The 21,749-nt window shown below is 40.3% G+C and overlaps 1 protein-coding gene across 44 annotated transcripts in view; it reads right to left on the bottom strand.

Annotated features, from left to right (window-relative positions):
* CAMTA1 (calmodulin binding transcription activator 1) overlaps positions 1–21,749 on the bottom strand; it is an 845,853-nt gene that overhangs the window by 793,466 nt on the left and 30,638 nt on the right. For all 44 annotated transcript variants that reach the window (XR_011996026.1, XR_011996024.1, XR_011996025.1 and 41 more), the window contains one exon: positions 18,749–18,867. Coding sequence is in view for 26 of the 44 variants with exons in the window: in XM_072731150.1 (XP_072587251.1) it covers positions 18,749–18,867 (119 nt within the window). In the remaining 18 variants the exon portion in view is untranslated. The remainder of the gene's footprint in view (positions 1–18,748; positions 18,868–21,749) is intronic.

Genomic DNA, 21,749 nt, shown 5'->3' with positions numbered 1-21,749 from the left:
CCATAAGTTTATACTTAAAAACAAATGGTTCAGCTGCCTAAAGACATTTTTTAAGTTTGAAAACTGGCAGACCTTCCAGTTCAAAAGTACTAGCATTCAACTGAGAAACACAGGCTGCAAACTGCATGCTCCTGGCATATTCCTCCTGTACCTAAGCCCGGTACAACCTCCACACTCGGCACAGAGTGGAGACTTAGTAAATGACTGGCCAACAAGCAGAAGAGGAGTGAGAAGGAGCCTGACAAAGTGATTTTCTTTCTCCTGTTTCCATCTACCACTTGGATAACTCCTCACAGGCATCTCTGAGACTGCAAATTTGTTAAGAGTTAGACTCCACTCCTGTAGGTCATGTGTGGCTTGGCACACAGTGACCACAGCGCACTCTGTCTGTGAGGCCCTCTGGAGAGGCATGTGGAAATTGTTTCCTCTTTTAAGGATCCAAGTGTAGATGCCTGGGGGTGGAGGGTAAGGTGGGAGGGAGCTAACCAGCTTTAAGACAGCTCCCACCAAAAAAAAAATTAAAAAAAAAAAAAAAAAAAAGACAGCTCCCACCACCTTGGACTCTAATATAAATCACTTCCCCTTGAGTGTGGGCAAGAGGACCCACAGGTGGACCTGAGTTGCTTCTAAACGAGAACACAGACATGTGATGGGATGCAGGTGATTGCTTATGTGATTATATCACTTTAAGACTGCAGCATTAGGACTCTCCCTTGCTGGCTTTGAAGGCACAAGTAATGAGGAGCTGACAGCTATCATTAGTTAATAACCAGCAAAAAAAGACTGAGGCCCATAGTCCAACAGCTCACCAGAAACTGAATGCTGCCAACAACCCCATTAGCTAGGAAGAAGATCCTTCCACAATCAAGCCCTCAGATGAGAATCCTGGCCGATACCCTAAATGTAGCCTCAGGAGACCTCAGAGCAGAGGGTCCAGCTAGGCTATGCCTAGATGCTAGACCCACAAAAACTGTGAGACAGGAAACATACGGTGTGTATAAAGGCACTCAGTGTATGGTAATATGGTCATGCAGCAATATATTACAGTATGCAACAAAGGCAGAAATAGCATGGTCCATGGTCCTATGATGGGAAGAGTAAGGCACAACTGCAGAGCTGAAAGCACATGGCTGAAGCTCTACCAATGTAAGGAAGAGGGCCTGAGATGAAACTGGAGAGGGAGGGTAGCCAGGCTGAGCAGGGAGTGTAGCCATCTGTTTAAATTTCTATCCACGAAAGAGTGGAAAGCACTTGAAGAGTGTAAAGCTAGGGAAAAACATGATTTGATTCACATTTCAGTATTTTAGGAAGGTAACTCTGACTGCTGTAGGGGAATGAACTAGAGGAGGTCTAGAGCAGAGGCAAGGGAGTGTCATGGGAGGTTCCTGTGGGTGTCCAGGGGAACAGTGGTGATGGTGGCACTGGGACAGTGCAAGGGTCACAGCAAAGACAGAACCGGGTTTATGAACTTGGATGAGAAAAGAATATATCCTTATTTCACTAAACTCCAACTGAAATGCAGTATTTTGTTTAACTATGAATATAAGCAACAAACCTCAACAACACAGCTTGTACCTGTGACTTGTACATCTCGGATGTTTTTCATCCCAATTACCAATCTTGTGACTGGAAGTATCATTTCTGTTAATTATTTCTTCAAATTTATGGTAGTTACAGACCCACCACTAGATCTTGTTATTTAAGAACATTTGAGTATACATGTTGTCATATCATGTTTCAGATCTGTGTTTTATTAAGATTTTGATAACTATTTCAATGCAATTGGTTTCCTCTGTAATCCCATAAATAGTTTGCTCTAAGAAATAATTCCAAGAAGGTATTCACAGGCTTCTTCATTCCACAGCAAAAAAGCCCAAGAAAGCCCTGGGCAGGTGGCAGGGAAAGACCTGGTACGATCTGGTGCCGCATTCGATCTGGGAGTGGGAAAGAGGGAGAGTAGGGACTACTGTACAGGCAGCAGAGTTAGGGAAAGATCCAGAGTTCAGTTGAGGATGAGCTGCCTGAGGTGTCCATAAGCATCTGTGGAAAAGTCAGGGCCTGTAACTGGGGACATACAGATGTATCCCGAGCTGTGTAGGAGTGGTGTCACTCAAGATAGTGCGTGATGTGAACAGAGACACTGCAGGGCAGAGCCTGGGGGAACCTGACCTTAAAAAGACTGGATGAGAAGATGGGCTTAGGGGAACAGAGAGGTGGCGGCCCTAGAGGAAGGAGCGCCCATAAGATGCCCAATCACAACCACAGAGAAAGGTCTGGAGAAGCAAGGGCTGTGAAAAGGCTAAAGGTGTTGTTGAGGTTTGTTGCTTATATTCATAGTTAAACAAAACTATGTCTGCTGGGTTTGGCAAAATATACGATGTTGGAGAAAAATGGGCAGTTTCACTACGGCAGGGGTAGAGGGTGTAGGTACGAATTTTTTTTTTTAAGATTTTATTTATTTATTATGAGAGACACAGAGAGAAAGAGAGAGGCAGAGACACAGAGGGAGAAGCAGGCTCCAAGCAGGGAGCCCGATGTGGGACTCGATCCTGGGACTCCAGGATCACACCCTGGGTCGGAAGGCAGACACTTAACCACTGAGCCACCCAGGCATCCCTGTAGATACGAATTAAAGAGTAACTGGAAAGTGAGAACACAGAGGAAATAAGTGGATTGTTTTCTTGAGACATTTTCATGTTGAGGATTTTAAAATGGGGTTATTGATGGAAAGGGACGCTGTTTTTGTGGATGTTAACCTGGACAATCTGGTAGAAATGGAGGAACCGCAGATGCAGGAGAATGCAGGATGATTGCTGGACTAAAGTCCTTGAGAGGGGGAGGGGCTGGCACCCAGCACTCTTGTGACCAGACTGGCCTTCAACAGTAGTTAGGAAGACTCAGTTGGTGGGAAGTGGTGGTGGAGTAAAGAAGTTCCACAGCTAAGAGACAACAGTGGTGGTGACAGTAAAGGGGGTGGTCTGGCGAGAAACACTCAAAGTATGAAGTGATCATGAAGTCAAAACAGGATTAGTGGGTGGAGAATCCTAGAAAACTGTGGGTGGTTCTAAGTGCTCATTTGCTGACCAAGAACTGACAGAAACAGAAGCCTGATTTTTTACCTCATTTTTCTCCAGCAACACTGAGCTGCTTGGGTGCAGGCACACAGAAGCCAGGAGACAGGGAGGATTCACTGGGAACAGGATTTGTCGAGTTGGGTGTGACAGCAGGAGAGAAGGGCAGGAAAGTTAAAGGCATGTGTGAAAGTGATTACATACTCTGGACTCTGGAATTTAAGCTGGATGAGAAAAAAAGGGAAGAGAGTATACCTCTGGATGGAGGTTCAGGGAAGGGCTCTCCAAAGAAGGGTGTGAGGAGCACTGGGTCATCCCCTAGGGAAGTGAGGGGGGCTGTGAGTAGCTGTGGATAGCTGCAGTTAAGGAGCAGGAGTTCTGCCAGCAGCAGGAAACGCTGGCCTGCTGCTGAAGGTGGCCAAGTGATGAGGTGAAGAGAAGGTCCACCAGCTGGTTAAAGCATCCAAGAGCCCCATAAGAGCAGCCCACATAAACTCGGTGCCTTGTCTCCTGGAGATGACAGCTCTGGACACACCTATTAGTCATAAGATGGGTCCTCTAGAATGCAAGCCCAACAGGGCAGGGAACTGGTGGTTCAGGCTTATTTTGCCCAGAGCCTACTGCTCAGTAAATACTACTGCATCTGAATGTTATTAAAACACAATGAAGTGAAAGAAAAAAACCAAGGCAGGAAAAGACTAAGCTCTGTGCTGCACGTAAGACTCACTCTCCCCCTATGGCACAGAGCTGTGGTCAAACCATAGTGGGTCCACGAAGAATAAAAGGCAGGTATTCTACTCAGACTTCAGAGATCTGGCCAACCACTGAAGGAATGACGACATACTCTGACAGGGTGGTGGGGTGAGGACCTTGTAGGAGCTGCTGACGAACATTCTGTCCACTGACCCAGGGGCATGCAGATGAGACATTGGTTATGTTCTACTTTATTGTAAATAACCATATTAATTCTTTTTTTCAGGTGTCTCCAACTCTATAAGCCAACTGTTGGTCTTGCTCCAGGTTCTTGGCTCAGGTAACCCACTCCACCTGACACCAGACTCAGCCTCTTCCTCAGAAGTTTTCCCTGAATCTCTGCACCTTCTTAGACCTGTGCTCTGTGCTTCTCTTGCACACTGAGCCATAATTCCTTTTCCTTCACAGGAAATCTCCCATCAAGAATCACTAACAGGGATCCCTGGGTGGCGCAGTGGTTTGGCGCCTGCCTTTGGCCCAGGGCGCGATCCTGGAGACCCGGGATCGAGTCCCACGTCGGGCTCCCGGTGCATGGAGCCTGTTTCTCCCTCTGCCTGTGTCTCTGCCTCTGTCTCTCTCTCTCTCTCTCTGACTATCATAAATAAGTAAAAATTAAAAAAAAAAAAAAAAAAAGAATCACTAACAACTGCAGGCAAATCGAACTCCAATAAAAAAAATACATTAAAAAAAAAATCACTAACACTTGCAGCCCCTACACCCTCACCCATCCACCCTTCCCCCCACTCCAACAGGGGCCTCTGCGCCCACCATGCCACTGAAACCACCCACCTGGGTTACTAAGAGCCCCTAGGTGCCCAAATCTAATGGTGACCTCATCCTCGTTTTCCTCCACTTCTCAGTAACCTCTGATTACCCCCTCTGTGATAGGACAATTAATGCCCCCACCCAAAGATAGCCACATCCTAATCCCCAGAACCTGGAAATAGGTTGTATTACATGGCAAAGTTGCTGGTGGAGTTAAGAATTAAGGCTGCTAATAAGCTGAGTTTAAAATAGATTAACCTGAGTTATCCGATGGAACCAATGTAATCATAAGAGCCCCTAAAACTGGAAGCAGGATACAAGAGAGGTCAGAAACAGAGAAAGGGGTGTGGCAATGGGAGAGGGGTCAGAGACACGCTATGGTCTGATAATGGCTCTGAAGACGGAGCTATGTTGATTGCTCTAGAAGGCAGAACAGGCAAGGAAGGAAACAGATTCTTCTCTAGCACCTCCAGAACGGAGCACAGCCCTGCCCACACCATGATTTTAGCCCAGTGAGACCCGTGTCAGATATCTGACCTACCAAACTCTAAGACAATAAATCTGTGCTGTTTTAAGATGCCAAGTTTGTGGTAATTTGTTACAGCAGCAAAAAGAAAACTGATACACCCTCCTCCTTGAAACACTTTTTTCTCTGGGCTTCCATCTCACATTTGTGTGGTTTACCACTACTCCTCGATCTGCTGCCTCCTCCTGCTCCACTCAGGGCTTATCTCATCCCTTCTCTTAAATATCTTTTGCCCCCAGGGTGATCTCATCTATTCTAATGGCTCTCCAATTTAGATCTCCAGACAGGACCTCTCTCAGACTCCCAGACAGCTGCCTACTCGATGCTGCCACTTCAGTGTCTAACAGACATGGTAAAATCAATACATCCCAAAAGAGCACTCTTGATCCAGCCCCACCCTCCCTTCCCTCAGTCTTTTTGGTCTGTTATAAGCACCAGCACCAAGGTTGTGGCTAAGGCCACAAATTAGGAATCCTTCTTAACTTCTTTCTACCGCCTATGTCCAGTCCCACGAGTCCTAACACCTCCAACTCCAAAGCATATCCCACTTGTCACCCTCACTCTTACAAAGATTGCCAGTTATTGCAACAGCCTCCTTGCTGGTCTCTCTGCTTCCCCTGTTGGCCACGGTGTGGCCAGAAAAAGACTTTGAAAATAAAAAAAATCCATATTATGTCACTCACTTCCTGAGAGCTTATCCTTCAATGACTTACTGTTACTCTTAAAATAAAACTGCAAATCTTGATGACTCCCAGACACTTTGAGAGCTAGCCCCTGCCTACCTTACCTATCTCACCTTCCACATGTCCACTCTGCTCCAGCAAAAAAAAAAATGTCCTTTTTATTGTTCCTCAAACCAAATACGTTCCTACCTCAGGGCCTTTGTATTTGCTATTCCTTCTGCCTCAAGTGTTCTTCCCCTAGATCCTCAAGCAGCTATCCCTCTTTCATCATTCAGATCTCAGCTCACTTCCTAAGAAAGTCAAACCATCCAACAAAAGGACTCACACCTCAGTGTCCTGTTCTATTTTCTTCTCAGCACTCTCTGAAATTCTTGTCTTTCCTTCTAAACTATAAACTCCATGAGAACAGGAACTTTCTATCTAGTATCCTCATTATCCTCAACCAGTACCTGGCACATACTAGGCCCTCAAAAATACTGGTAAGCATAACTGATAGCAGGAAATACAATGGAATACTAATGTGCAGTCAATAAACATGATGCTATGGATCACTGTCAAAAAAGCCCTAGGATATATACAACATATTAAGAAAAAAACAGATTACAAAACTACATACAGAATAAGTAAACCTATTCTGAGTTAATAAAATATACAGACACATCACCACAGAAAAATGTCTGAAGAGGTATCTATCAAAAAGTCAACTGTTTCTTTCTCATGGCAGACTTTGGGGTGATCTGGCCACCTTTCTACCAATGCCGAACTGTGTGAATTAGGGGCAAGGGAGTGGCGATGGGAGGGTCCTCCCTCTCCCTGGTTTCATTTCCCACATGGCAAGAGCTCCTCCACAATGAGAGTCTTGGCTTCCTGATTCACACTCCTTCCTGTTCCTGCCCTGGACAGGGGTGACTTACTTAACTGACTGCTGAGTTTGAGATAAGAACTGAGGTCCTGCCTCAACCCTTGTTTTCATGGATTTGGGAACCCGAGTGCTCATGGGGAGCACACAGTCTGCTCTTCTCCACATCACAACTTTTTCAGGGGTACCTCCCATGGATCTGTTTGTCACTACTAATGATTTTTACTAACCTAGACTGTAGAATTCAGAGACAAAGTATTAGCAGCACACTTGAGTAGCAAACCTAAACCGTATCCGTTGGTCACTAAACACCCACTATGTGCCAGGTACTGTTTTAAACTCTTCAGATCTGGGATGCCTGGCTGGCTCAGCGGTTGAGCACCTGCCTTTGGCCCAAGGCCTGATCCTGGAGACCCGGATCAAGTCCCACATTGGGCTCCCAGCATGGAGCCTGCTTCTCTCTCTGCCTGTGTCTCTGCCTCTCTCTCTCTCTCTGTGTCCCTCATGAATAAATAAATAAAATCTAAAAAAATATATTTTTTTAATAAATAAATAAACTCTTCAGATCTATCAGTAAACAGAGCAGATGAAGACCCCAGTCCACCCAGACCTCACAGTCCAACAGGGACAGCCAGACAATACACATTAAACAAAGTGAATTATACAGTATATTAGATGATGTTACATGCTAATTCTAAAACACTTACATCTCACCATCCTCATTTATAAAATAAGAAATACATAATCACCCCACAGCAGGCTCTCTGAATTGCTTGAGGAATGGACTGTTAAAAATTAGTGGAAAATACATAAAAATTTTGATTAATAATGATTAAAGAAAGCATCTAACAAAACTGATTCTTAAATAAAACAATTAGAGTTAGGAAGCTTAAATGTTCAACAATACAAAAATAAAATATAACCCTAGCATGCACATTAACAACTGTCTTCTGATGCCGGGAAAGGGGTGTCTGTCACTACATGGTTTAAAGACAGGAAAAATAGGAAATGACTCTACTCTGACCTCAATTTTATAGATTCTGCTTAATTTCAAGCTATTTTAATGTATCCTTTCTCAGAAACGGGAAGCAAATGGCATTGTCCCTCTTTCTCTCCAATCTTTAACTTTTTAAAAAGGTAAATATACTTAAGTGTTTTCTCTCCTTCTCTTTCTGAAGAAAGTGGTTTTGCAGCTCTTTCTAAATAAGAACTCAGCTTCCAACAGGATAGCCTTCTTCTTGGCCAGCTTCTCTGAATAGGCCCTGTCCCCTACACCCAGAAAACGGAGAAGGTGTGGCCTTTCCCACCTTGTCCTTGACCTTCTGTGTTGGGACTTTCCCCCTTCCCTGAAATGCTCTCCACCCTTTCTTTAAAAGGGAACTACTTTTAGGCATGAGTTATATACAGACTGATGGTCCCTCTTTTTTCAAAAGGCTTTTGGACACTGAAGACCCACTACATACCACGCAATGTTTTTAAGTGCTTTGGATGCATCAGTAAACAGAGCAGATGTTTGCACTGCAAATGTTAGGCCTTCTGAAAAATCCTAGAACTAAAAAGCAGTTGTAGAAAAGTCTATCACCTTCCTATATACCAGTAATGAACAAGTGGAATTTGAATTTTAAAACACAATATTAGCAAAAAAAAAAAAAAAAAAAAAAAAGAAAGAAAGAAATAACTAGGCATAAATCTAAAAATATGTACATGATCTTTATGAGACAAACTACAAAACTCTGATGAATGAAATCAAAGAATTATGTAAATAAATGGAGAGATATTCCATGTTCACAGACAGGGAGACTTAATATTGTCAAGACGTCAGTTCTTATCAACTTAATCTATAGATCCAATGTAATCCCAACCTAAATCTCAGCAAGTTATTTTGTGGGTAGCACAAATAACAAAATGATTCTAAAGTTTACACAGAAAGGCAAAAGACCCAGAATAGCCGAGTCAATACTGAATGACAAGAACAAAGTCAGAGGAATGACACTACCAAACTTCAAGACTTACTATAAAGCTACAATAATGAAGACAGTATGGTACTATCGAAACAGACAAATAAATCAAGCCCAGAAAAAAGCCCAGAAATAGACCCACATAAATACAGTCAACTCATCTTTGACAGAGGAGCAAAGGCAATACAATGGAGCAAAGACAGTCTTTCCAACAAATGGTGTTGGAAGAACTGCACATCCACAGATCAAAAAAGAAAAAAAAGAATCTAGACCTTTATCTTCACAAAAAAATCAAGTAAAATTGGATGCGGACCTAAACATAAAATGCAAAACTATAAAACCCCTGGAAGATAACACAGGAGAAAACCTAGCTAACCTGTGTAGCATTACTACAGCAAAGGCAGGATCCATGAAAGAAGTAACTGATAAGCTGGACTTAATAAAAATTAAAAACCTCTATCCTATGAAAAAAAAGTCAAGAGAATGGGAGAAAATACTTGCAAAAGCACATCTCATAAAAGACTGTTGTCCAAAGTACACAAAGAACTCTTCACACTCAACAATAAGAAAACAACCTGATTAAATGGGCCAAAGACTTTAACAGACCAAAGAGATACAGATGGCAAACGAGCATATGAAAAGATGCTCCATATATGTGTCTTCAGGAAAATTAAAGCAATGAAATACCACTACATACCTATTAGAACAGCCAAAACCTAGAACACCAACACTACCAAATGCTGGGAGCATGTGGAGCAACAGGGACTCTCACTGTTGCTGGCAGGAGTACCAACAGTACAGACACTCTTAAAGAACAGTTTAATAGTTTCTTATAAAACTAATCCTACTCTTACCATATGATCCAGCAATCGCATTCCTTGGTATTTACCTAAAGAGGTGAAAACATCTCCACACAAAATTCCTGCACACAGATGTTTATATCAGCTTTATTTAATATTGCCAAAACTTGGAAGCTACCAAAAGTCCTTTAGTAGATGAACAGACAAACACCATGGTCCATCTAGACAGTAAAGTATTAGTCATCGCTAAAAAGAGATGAGCTAGCAAGCCATGAAAAGACATCTTAACACCAAGAGTGAATCATAATATAAATTAGGGACTCTGGGTGATGATAATGTGTCAATGTAGGTTCGTCAATTGTAACAGAGGTACCACTCTGGTGGGGGGGAGGAGCACTGATAGTTGGGGAGCCTATGCATGGTTGGAGGCAGGGGTTGTAAAGGAACTCTCTGTACCTTCCTCTCAATTTGCTATGAACCTGAAGCTGCTCTAAAAAAAATTAAACCTTAATTTTTAAAAAAAAAAAAAAGGTAAACAGAAAAAGTAGAATGTGTGGCCTACACCCAAGTGCTCTTATTGCAGCATCTGTGGAGGCCAATCCCTCAGCCACACACTCCCTCTGACTTCTGGCACAAAGGACTCTACTTTCTAGCCCAGGTCAAGCTACTTTTCAGCTTCCTGTTTTCTCAGACATGGAACCTTCTCTTTTTTCCCATAAACTCCTTTGGAATCACAGAAAAATGAACTCAAGGCAAAATGAAGCTTGCCTTAGAATTCCACCCCGGTTCTACTACAGCTGCCCCACCTGGTTGCATGCACATGTATATATGTACACACGCACACATCTGCTCAATCTTGTCCAATTCCCCAGAGCCCCAGCAAATGTAAACAACAGGTTCTTTCGGCTCTACATTGATTTCAACTCTACACCCTTGACCAGACCAGAGAACACACAAGCATGGAAGCATATGAGAAAGCCTCATGAAATCCATACGTCCTGCCCATAATATTCTCCCTTACAGAGAAAACACTCTCCCAAACACAAATTTATCTTCATCACATCCACCCCAGCCCATCTGTAGTTTCAGACATCTAGAAAGGATTCTTTTGTTTTTTCTTCTTCATTTTTTTCCAGCTTTCTAAAAAGCATTAACACTGGAAAACTTAAGATTATATTTTAGGAACTTCTCTTAAAATCTTCAACAGAACATCATCACCAAGATAACAGAATTTATCATTAGAAACATTTGGAAGGTAGTATTAAAAAGACTGGAAGGTGGGCAGGCAAGTACATAGGTAAGTAGGTACACTATGACATTCAGCTTTGGGGTTCTGCTATTTTCAGCTATTTGGGCAAAAAGGAGACGAAAAAGAAAGGGGGAGGTGGAGATGATCCTTCATGCCACCTCTTCAAAATAAGGTCACAAAAATTAGAATAAGCCTGCACCTACCACTATCACCATCTGTACTTTAAAAGGGCTTCCTATATAATAAGACATTATTAACCAAGCCCAGAGAGATGGAAAATCTGAGCTGTTGGGGTGATAAAAGTGTTCCAGAATTACATGGTAGTGATGGCTGCACAACTATGTGTAGACTATGCTAAAAAACCACTGAATCATACACTTTAAAAATAAAGGATGATTAACAGCAAAAAAATAAATAAATAAACACATACACCAATTGGCCCCAAGCCTGCCCTGAGTGTCCGACTGCAAACAACAGTGCAAAAGCAACAGAGATTTGGCCTCCAAAACTGGAGAACGCGGCTCACGGCATAGAGTCACTTGGCACAATCATCCTATCTCTAAGGGTCACTTAGCAGGATCACCCAAAACTCCAAAGAGGCCCAGACTGTGGCTCACCTGGCACTCAGCTGACTGGTGGCAGAGCCACAACTAGATAGAACCAGTTCCTGATTGCCAGTTGTGTATCCCTTCCAGGAGATCAGTGGTCCTTGAGTTCACTATGGAAGTTTTCATTTTACATCTTAATTTATAACCTGAAAAAATAAAACCCATAACCAACTAACACACAGTTCCACTGCTCAAGTCTGTGATCTGTGATTACAACACCTGGGTTGTTCTCAGGCTAATGAGAAAATCCAGAAGTGAACTTCAGACTAAATCATATATTTGTTCCAAGGCCTAACAATGGACTTAGAGAAATGCCTGCTGAGCCAAAATCAGTTTCTAAATAGTTCAATGGGGAGAGGGGTGGGATCACTGCCACATGCCAAATTCTAAGGATCATGCCTGAGTACAGTCACTATCACATTCGTGTTGCAAGAGACAAGTTGGTTTTGGCAAAACATCATCCATCACGTTGAATTAATGCTGTTAACATAAATTTTATTTGTTTTCTAGTCATTTTTATGTAACATATATATGTGTGTGTGAGTTTTATAACTGAATAAGAACTCCAAAAGCTCAGAAATTTATACTGAGGGGTTTTTTTTTTTGTATTTTTACACATTTCATTCTTGCAACAAATATTTACTGAACACGGACTATGGGCCACGTATTCTTCTAAGTGCTATATTCTGAAATAATACCACATAATAAGAATCACCGGGGTCAAAACTGAGGCAGGGCCACAGGAATTTTCTTCCTTTAAGGAAAATTTTCCTTAACATCTTATTCAAATGTTAAAACATTACTCTACTCTCTGCAAGTAAGATCTGCTTCTCCTGCCATTTCTCAGAGCTAAACCTGCCTGTCTCGACCTCTCCTCACCTGTTTCTTCCCAACAGGTGGGGAACTACATCTACCCCCAGCATTTCAATACATCCAATCTGCCTCTGCTACCACCAATGCTAAACTGATACCACAGGCTGTCTGATAGACAGGTGTATGCTCATTTGGATTTAGTATCCATTCACCTGACCTCATACTACTAAGTTAAACAGAGGAATTACAGTTAACCCAACTGCTACAAAATGATCACATTTAATTTGAAATTTGGTACCATAGATCATATTCAAAAATCAAATGGCATTCCTCTTAAAACTTGACTGTCTGTGGTACTATTCATATCTGTACTTTCCTATTTGCAATTAAACAGGAGAGGCCCACCTGGACTCAGAGAATAACTTGAGACCATTCAAACTGTTAGCACTGCCAAAAGCTACACAGAACAAAAGCCAACCTCAGGGTTAACTAGCCTTCTGAGTCATCAAGACCAAATACCTCACTCACTTCATAATGCTAATGTTTTTCCGTTTAGATTGCATAATGGAAGTCTGAAGAGTGCTGAATGATCCCCCTCAAAATGTTGGTCTATATTTCAAAAAGGTAACTTATTAAATATACTAGAAAAACCAATCACTGAAAAAATTACAGCCCTTAAAACTATGACTGTAAGGTTTACCAAGAGAAAAATTAAAAACACAAAAAACACTAAAGAATATATGCCTAGGGATCCCTGGGTGGCGCAGCGGTTTGGCGCCTGCCTTTGGCCCAGGGCGCGATCCTGGAGACCTGGGATCGAGTCCCACATCAGGCTCCCGGTGCATGGAGCCTGCTTCTCCCTCCGCCTGTGTCTCTGCCTCTCTCTCTCTCTCTGTGACTATCATAAATAAATAAAAAATTTAAAAAAAAAAAAAAAAAAGAATATATGCCTACACACATACACACACACAAAATGACTAAAATTTTGAGAAGGTGGCTTCTTATTAAAACAACTGAAATGAAATATTAATTTCATAAATCTCACAGTCTTAAAGTCTATTTTTCTTACCTGAATATAAAAAAATTAAGGGAAAAACAAAGTACTTAAGATTTAAAAAGGTAATTCTTTCCCTATAAAAAGCATTACACTTAGGGTTTTTTCCTCCAGGTTCTTTGGCATGACTTAGAATGTACCAGTGGATAGCTACATGTGCTATACACAGACATTTTTACTATTAAAAAAGATGCATTTAATATGAAAATCTCTAAAGCTATCATCAATTGAAAACGTCTGATGCAACTTTTTTAAAGATCAGTACAAACTAGAATTCTATTTTGTTTATTTACTCTAAAGAAACTTCGTATTAGAGGGAAAAACAAAAACAAAGAGCATTAATAGTGCAAAAACAGTAGCACACAAAAGTGATTTGAACATTTAAGGAGAATATTTTCATTACAAAAGGTTTGTTGGTGTATTAGTTCGGCTTTGGAAGAATGCCATCTGAAATCCAGATCCAGCAACTGGGGGAATGCAGTAGTTGTATTTTAAGTCAAACAGCTAATTAATGACTAAACAAAAGAATTTCAGTCTGGACAACATACATGGAGTACTAATATGTGTAATTATGAATAGTCATTTGTGCAATCAGAAAGTTGCATTAGCATAATTATTTCTGGCTCTGGGCCTTAAAAATATTAACTTAAAATGCAGAAACCTTATAATAGTTCACCTAATAAAGATGTGAATGCCAAACTGATTATGGAATAAGAGCTGGTTCTTTAACAATTTTGCTCTGTTTAATACATTGTTTCTCCCCTACACTGGATATAAAAATCAAGCCCAACCCTCAAGTAATGCACAGGTTCAAAATTTCTACTTTTAATATTTTTTTCATCATCCAGAGCCTACATATTAATATTCATTAAGAATCAAAACTACGGGATCCCTGGGTGGCACAGCAGTTTAGCGCCTGCCTTTGGCCCAGGGTGCGATCCTGGAGACCCGGGATCGAATCCCACGTCGGGCTCCCGGTGCATGGAGCCTGCTTCTCCCTCTGCCTATGTCCCTGCCTCTCTCTCTCTCTCTCTCTCTGTGTGACTATCATAAATAAATAAAAATTAAAAAAAAAAAAGAATCAAAACTACTTCCCTAAGAAATGAGTGCTTTTTTCTTCCTTTTTGTAAGTAGGCTCCACAATGTGGGGGCTTGAATTAGCAACCCTTGAGATGAAGACCTGAGCTGAGATCAAGAGTCAAACACTTAACTGAGCCACCCAGGCACCCCGAAATAGGTGCTACTTTTAAAAAAAAAAAAAAAAAACTTCATGTAAAAATACATTAAGTTAAAAAAAAAATACATTATGTATAATACCTGAAGATCTAAATAAATAAAGAAACAAGAAAATTCTATAAAACAAAAGGATTAGAAGTCACTAAACAGCTACAAGATCTTGAGAAAGTCTATTTGAAAGTATTCTTCAGGACAGAACTGGAGAGAGAATGGGCTCCGAAATCAGGCTACAAGTTTAGAGTCCAAAGTCCACCACTCTTGGACTACCACATTATTTAACATCTCTGTGGCTCAGATCTCCTCATTGATACCATAAGGAAAATCACATCTGCCTCATAAGATGAATTTAAGGAGTAAATGTGATTATTCACATCAAGGACCCACCAGTGTCTCACACACAGTACATCCTCAGTCAATGCTGGCTGCCATAATTACTGCCACCATCATCATCACCCAACTTTATCACCTGCAAGAACACGGGTGAAGGCTTTGTGTGGCTGAGAAAGCATAATCCAAAATGGATGTTTCCAGACACTACATTTATTTTGCACTTGCAAATAACATTTAAGAAGGGCAGGAGATTTTACCTATCCCAAACCATTAAGAAAGGTTCTTTAGCTGGGCCCTAAGACCTCCTTATCTCCCGGTAGTCTTCCTTTTTAGTGACTTTCAGCTTCACCAAATATTTGCATATGAACCCACAATACCAATCCTGTGTTAACTCTTTTTATTTTTTTTTTTAAGATTTTATTTATTTATTCATGATAGACACAGAGAGAGAGAGGCAGAGACACAGGCAGAGGGAGAAGCAGGCTCCATGCAGGGAGCCTGACATGGGACTCGATCCTGAGACTCCAGGATCATGCCCTGGGCCAAAGGGGCAGGCACCAAACTGCTGAGCCACCAAGGGATCCCCTGTGTTAACTCTTTTTAATACAAAATTAAATGACAGATTGGATTTGCCAAGTACACTACTGTGGTTAAGAGTTACGGGTCTGGGCAGCCCCGGTGGCCCAGCGGTTTAGTGCCGCCTGCAGCCTAGGGTGTGATCCTGGAGACCCTGGATTGAGTCCCACTGCCTCTCTCTCTGTGTCTCTATGAATAAATAAATAAATAATCTTTTTAAAAAATTAAAAAAAAAAAAAGAGTTACGGGTCTTTGATTAAAAGCCAAGACAATGTTACAACAGAATGAATGTTCCTAAGAATTAGTAAACAACGTACAAGAAATTAAGCTTAGAGACAGGCCCTAACAAGTGTGCTATCTTGACCAAATTAGTTAACCACTTTTTACCACTACACCCTCATCACTAAAAGGAAATAATACTGCATATCTTGTAACATTATCGAAAGGCTCAGAAGTAATTATACTCAGTGCCCAGCCACTAGCAAGGAACAGGGGCTCAATAAATGGCAAGACCTGAATGGGCACAATCTCACTCTCCACCTCTTAAGGAATACACTGTAAAAAAGCTAGGTTTTCTCAAATAATCACAAATATTACACTACAGGTCTCAGTAAAGGAAATTCTCAAAAGTATGGAGGAGTCACATGATTGATATTCCAGAGCTAAGCTGAACACATCCAGCAGAGAGTGAGCATGGGAGACAGAGACAGAGGCAACTCCAGCCACCAGTCTGCTCTGTGGACATATGCTACAGAGTGACACGGAAAATGGGACTCAGATGTGCTCTCTGCTGCTCTCCCCCACCTCACACCCCTCCCAGGGAGAGCACCTTGTCCCAGGGAAGGGGGATCTAAAGCAGTTTTTGTACAACACTGCTCCTAAATACAAGCCGACGACTACATTTTGGTCTTCCACCAAAACATAGCAATCTATTCCAACCCCAGCAGGAGACAGGCCCTTACTAATGGCAGTATGGCTACACTTAGCCTTCTGAGCAATTCAAGAGACCTCATGGGCATTCTGCCTAAGCATGACTCTGCCATGAGTGGGACCAAGGGCCCCAGTGAAACGAGTCCGCAGAAGTTCGCTTCCTTCAGGCTTGTGTCTGTGTGCGGGGAAATGTGGGGAAATGCCAATACCCACTAGATCAAAGGAGGAGCTGCTTCAACAGAAGCACTGATTGTTTGGTTCCTCCTGTTATCCAAGCCAGTTTTAAAAAAAAGAAAAAAAGACAGGTTACCATCACTGCATAATACTCTAAAGAATTAAGGACTCCTAAGTCTTCAGCTGTCACCAAGATTCCCCTATTTTTTCTTAAAGCCAAAAATAAACAAGAGAGCAAGCCCATGTCCTCTACATTGAAATGAAATATGGGCCAACTTTTAAATTTAGTTCTCTCCTAAGAGTTTTTGGTCAGTGTGCAGCTGACAAATTACTGAGAGAACGGGTCACGTGGAAAAGGGTGTGAGCCTTGGCCCCTGCTGGCCGAGCCACTCCTCCTGCCTCCCACCACCCACAGGAACATACTTCGTTCCCTGACGTTTCCAGCAGCAGTGGCAGCTAGCACACAACAATCCATGTGTCTCAGAGCCCCCAGTTTCATGTTTCACCAGACAGAGAGGGGGCTGCAGTCTCCTCCCTGGACAGGGACTTTCATTAACACTGCGACCTAAACCAGTGATCTCCGAGGAATTCTGCAGCCCAGGGTCCTAGAAGTACAAAACAGCTCCGTATTTCCCTTTTAATCTCATCCTCTAGAAAAATTCTTTATTAGGTGTTTTATAATGTACCTGAACTATAAGTGGAATGTGTCAAAACCAGAGGTAAATACGTGAAAGGTGAAGTCCCGTGCAAGGATCTGAACAGTCTACCAACTGAGCTTCAGATACTGTGACTCCAGCCTCAGAAGATCCTAAAGACCACAAATTTTAATTAAGCACTTGCTGGTTTCAAATATAATTTCAAGTCATAAGTAAATATAAACTGCCAACTTCACATAAAACATAATATTGAAAAAACTATATACCAATCACGTGTTTTGTTTCATTTATAAATAAACTGGAACTACTATATAATAGTAAGGTAGCAGATCCATGTTTCAGAGAATACTAAGAAACATACTGAGTTTTTAAGTAATTCATGACCTAGTTATGACCTACCAAATGGCTCCCAAATCATATTATTTTGCTGATAGAGTAATGGTCTATGATTAAAACTAATTTTCAGCATATTTACTTTGTTTTCATGTTTAAAATAATCAATGACTGATTAGAACAACAGGCCTCTACACTAGCTAATGTTCATCAACATAACAATATTCTGTCTAAGGGGGCAATATCATTTATGCAAATAACCAAAATATACATACCTTAAAAAGAAATATGAAATCAGTTGAGACAACATATCAAAGCTATGAGGGTCTAAGGAGGATTTAAATCTGTAAACTAGGATTAAAGTAGAGAGACTTTCACCCATATAACCTCTTAAAACTCAAAATAAAAGCACTCTAGGTCAAGAAGTTAAAACAAAATCACCTTAGAAAGATAAGGGTAATAAGCAGGCAGCACTATTGCCTCCTTGTGTCTTTCAACAAAACTGAGGGCCCGATTTAGAGCCGGGCGTTTTATTTAAACAGCAACACAAACTGCCTTACACCAACTTTGGAAAACCAGTAATCACAATCAATTGAAGTCAAGGAATATTAAGTCCCAGATTGATGGAGCATACCGAGATCTCATCACCACACTAAATGAGCATTACCCTAAATGGAAATATTCAGAATTCAAAATTAAAAAGATGACAAAGCAAACCACCCTTAATATTAAGACTCCCAGACTAAGATTTACCAAAAACAAGAAACATCATCCAAGAAGATACTTTCATTCATTCTACTTTACCAATCTTCTAATTGGATGCCAAATATACAATCTACCATACAGCCTCCATTCTTAATTTAAAAAACTCCTATCATTAAGGTAAACCCATCAATTCTCCATGCAATTTCTTTTCATCACAGAAGACTGAAAGCTGTTTTGCTAATAAGAAGCCTACCCTCACCAACTCTGCAGAAACTTCACACTGTCAAGACGCTGCATGTTCTGTGGAACACTGGGGCTGTCTCTTTATTAATTCATGACAACATAAGAACTAGCGTTTATCTGAGATGCAGGCAGAGTTAACCACCAAATGCAAGACGCTAAAATGCAAGAGAATACAAGTATAGTAACTCATGCTATCTTAGTAAGTCAGCGTGCACATTTTATATTTTCCAACACCGGCCAAGCAGATTAGAGATAGTTCAAGAAACGTTGGTTTCTGTTAAACCCAGATTAAATATTCTTCTCATTTACAATCCCCTAGTTCAATATTTTGATTTTAAAACTAATAAAAAGTAGTGTACTGTGCTAAATGACCTCACAACTTTGCCCTTAAAATAATTATACCCCTAAAAATAGAAATTTATCTACCTCATTAGTGTTCCAACGGTGCCTCTCTTTGGGTAAACTTGAACATTTCGGCAGACATTCAAGCAGCTTTTTCGGTAAAAAGATTTTTACATGACTACTATTGCTGTTCCCATGATCATCTATAAAGAAGAAAACAATAGATTCAGAGAAAATAATAGAGGAAAATCTCCTTTTAAGTATACTGGCAAGGTCAGAAACGGCAGCTTAGTCTGGTCACGGTGAGACCAAGAGGGCCATTCCTCTTGGTCAACAGAGCTCATTTACACACTGATCAGACAGGTGGCAGCAGGAATCTGGTCAAGAGGCTCTAAAGTAAGATCGAGCTTTTGCTCCATGACAAGCGAGTGAACAGGGAATATCCCAGCAGCTGCCCATAAACAGAACATTACTTTTCAAGGTTCTCCCACCAGGTTTCCATGAAGTACATCCAAATTGCAACAGGATTTAACCTCACAAAACCCAGAAATCTTCTATTAACCAGTTGAAAAAGGTTTTTAGGGAAGAGGAATTATAATAAAATATGACTATTTTATTCATAAACTAATACTACTACATCCCCAAGAATACAAATGAGACTTACCCTTCAAAAGCAAATTACAAATCTTAGAAATACAAAGAATTTAAACCTGCAGTTAGCTACCTAGGTAAATAGAGAGGCTGGTCCTTCTAGCCTACATCTAAAAACATATCATTTTAATTAACTTGATTTACATATATACATATCTATTTCATTAATGTCTTTCATCAAAATGTAACTCTTCTAAATTAATGAAGAAAAGTTCATTACTTTCAGACAAGATGGCATGTCTCCCTGATATAATGTTTCCCAGACACCTTGTAGAAGAGATCATTCATTTCCTTTATGTATTATTTCATTCATTCATAGATTGTTTCTTGTTTCATTCCCATAACAAAGTCTCTTTGCCTGGCTCAAAATCTCTTGCCAGTTTTGGCACATTTAGGTCCACGTTTTGAATTACCCAGTCCAAGTTTTTTTTTTTTTTTAATGCTAAAAGGAAGCCCCAATATCCAGAGTGCAATGCATAACCAGATACTAGGAGCCAGAAAATACTAAAGACTGAATTTGCTCCAGAAAATCATAGTTAAAATAACTTATTCTGATATTAAAAGGTATAATCAAAACACTGAACTCTAAATCAAGAATCCAAGATTCTGACCCAGTTCTGCTACTTTATAATTGTGTGACCTTGGGTAAGTTACTTAATATTCTCAGTTTTCTAAATCAAGGAGAATTAAGTAATCACCAATTCTCCTTCAGGCATAAATCCCTATGAAATTTACTGCCATTCAATAAATTTAAATGCCTTACAATTAAAGAACCTTATAGAGGCATACAGGAATTAGTTAATAATATTAAAACTGAAATACAACAATATATCTTTCTAGTCATTTACTGTAATTTTGTTTAGCAGAGCCTATTTTTTGAACATGTGAAAACATAAAATAATGTAAAATTTTCTACAATCACAACAAAATCCTCTCCAAACATGCTTCATCTGATTAACACATTTCTTCTCAAGGAAAAGATCTTAACAGAAAAATATTGGGCACAGAAATAAAGCCTAAAAAATTTACTACATCATGTGGAAATATTTTAAAGGGAGGAACTTAAGAGAATTTTAGTGTACTAAATCTTTTTTGGTCCATGAACTACACAACCAATTGAATTATAATGCCCAATCCTCTATTTCTGTAAGCAGTATAAAAACTTAAAAACTGTTTAAGAATCTAAAATTTTTAATAGCAAACTAAAATTAAACTTTTTAAAAATCTTGCTGTGAAACCAGGAAACAAAGTGTTCAACTAAGAGAATGTTCATAGAAAGTTCTGTATTAATTACCCTCTATAAAACCAGTGTAATGTTATGTGCTTATGCATGCTCCCTGCACTTCATCCTCCCAAGGGAGGCACCATGGGCCATAAAACTTTAAAGCGCAGAATACCAAATCACATGAGACTTTACCTCCCTTCTCTCTTCCCCTAAAGAGGTTTTATTCTCTTCTCTTTCTTTTTTTTAAATCTCCCATGATGTGTACAATTCTGAAAGTAGAGGTGAAATTCTAAAATGTATACTCAATTCAAATAGTCACCATTTACAGGATGCCTTTTATGAAAACAGTATTACACTAGGTGCTCAATCAATAGGCTTTCTATGAACTATGTATGACTAGTCATAGCTCTGAGAAAATTATTATTTAAAGTGTAATTTTGAACAATAATGAATAGACGATTAAACCCCAGCTTCTATTTTTATGTTTATGATCACAACCTGATATTAATTATCTGTTCTTTTAAGCCTCCTTGAGGGACCCAGGTGTCCTGTGGCTATAAAACATAGTTGTGTGTGTATACTCCTACATATGTGTATACACACGTACACATGGATAGACATGTGTACTCCTGCCTGTGTGTACATATGTGTACATGCACACACATGTGTGCACGCGCCCACATGTGCATGCACGTGGAGATAAAGGTACTCAACAGCACAACTAACTGCCACCGAAAAGGCTCTGTCTTCCATTCTGATACCAAATCAGGCAGTGGTGAATCGGTCCAAAGGCTTTTATAAAGAGGGAAAGGAGAATGGCTGTGTAAGCACTGTCTCAATCAAGATTCCAAATATAGTACTGTATGGGGATGTGCGGCCATGGGTTCAAAAGGAAAAGGAGTATGACAGGCCAATGGGTTCCCCTTAATCAGTTTTTAAACTGTGCTATATCTAGAATTTTAGGTTCATGCTGAATATAAATTGGATGTTTTTTAGAAACATAACAATGGGTAAATTTTCCCACTGTGCATTATGAAAATGGCAATTTTAATACAAGAGAAAGAATATTAGGAACTCAAACAGGCAGAATCTCACAACTTGTATTTTCAAAATTCAGTTTTTCCAGTTACAGTGTGATGGGAGAACAACTCTACCTTCACAATGGAAAAGAACTGCTCACATGGCCATACTCTACAAAACTCTGTTTTT

The sequence above is a fragment of the Vulpes vulpes genome, chromosome 12 (assembly GCF_048418805.1).
Source record: "Vulpes vulpes isolate BD-2025 chromosome 12, VulVul3, whole genome shotgun sequence".
NCBI lineage: Eukaryota > Metazoa > Chordata > Mammalia > Carnivora > Canidae > Vulpes > Vulpes vulpes.
This window is presented reverse-complemented; position numbering and strand designations above follow the sequence as displayed.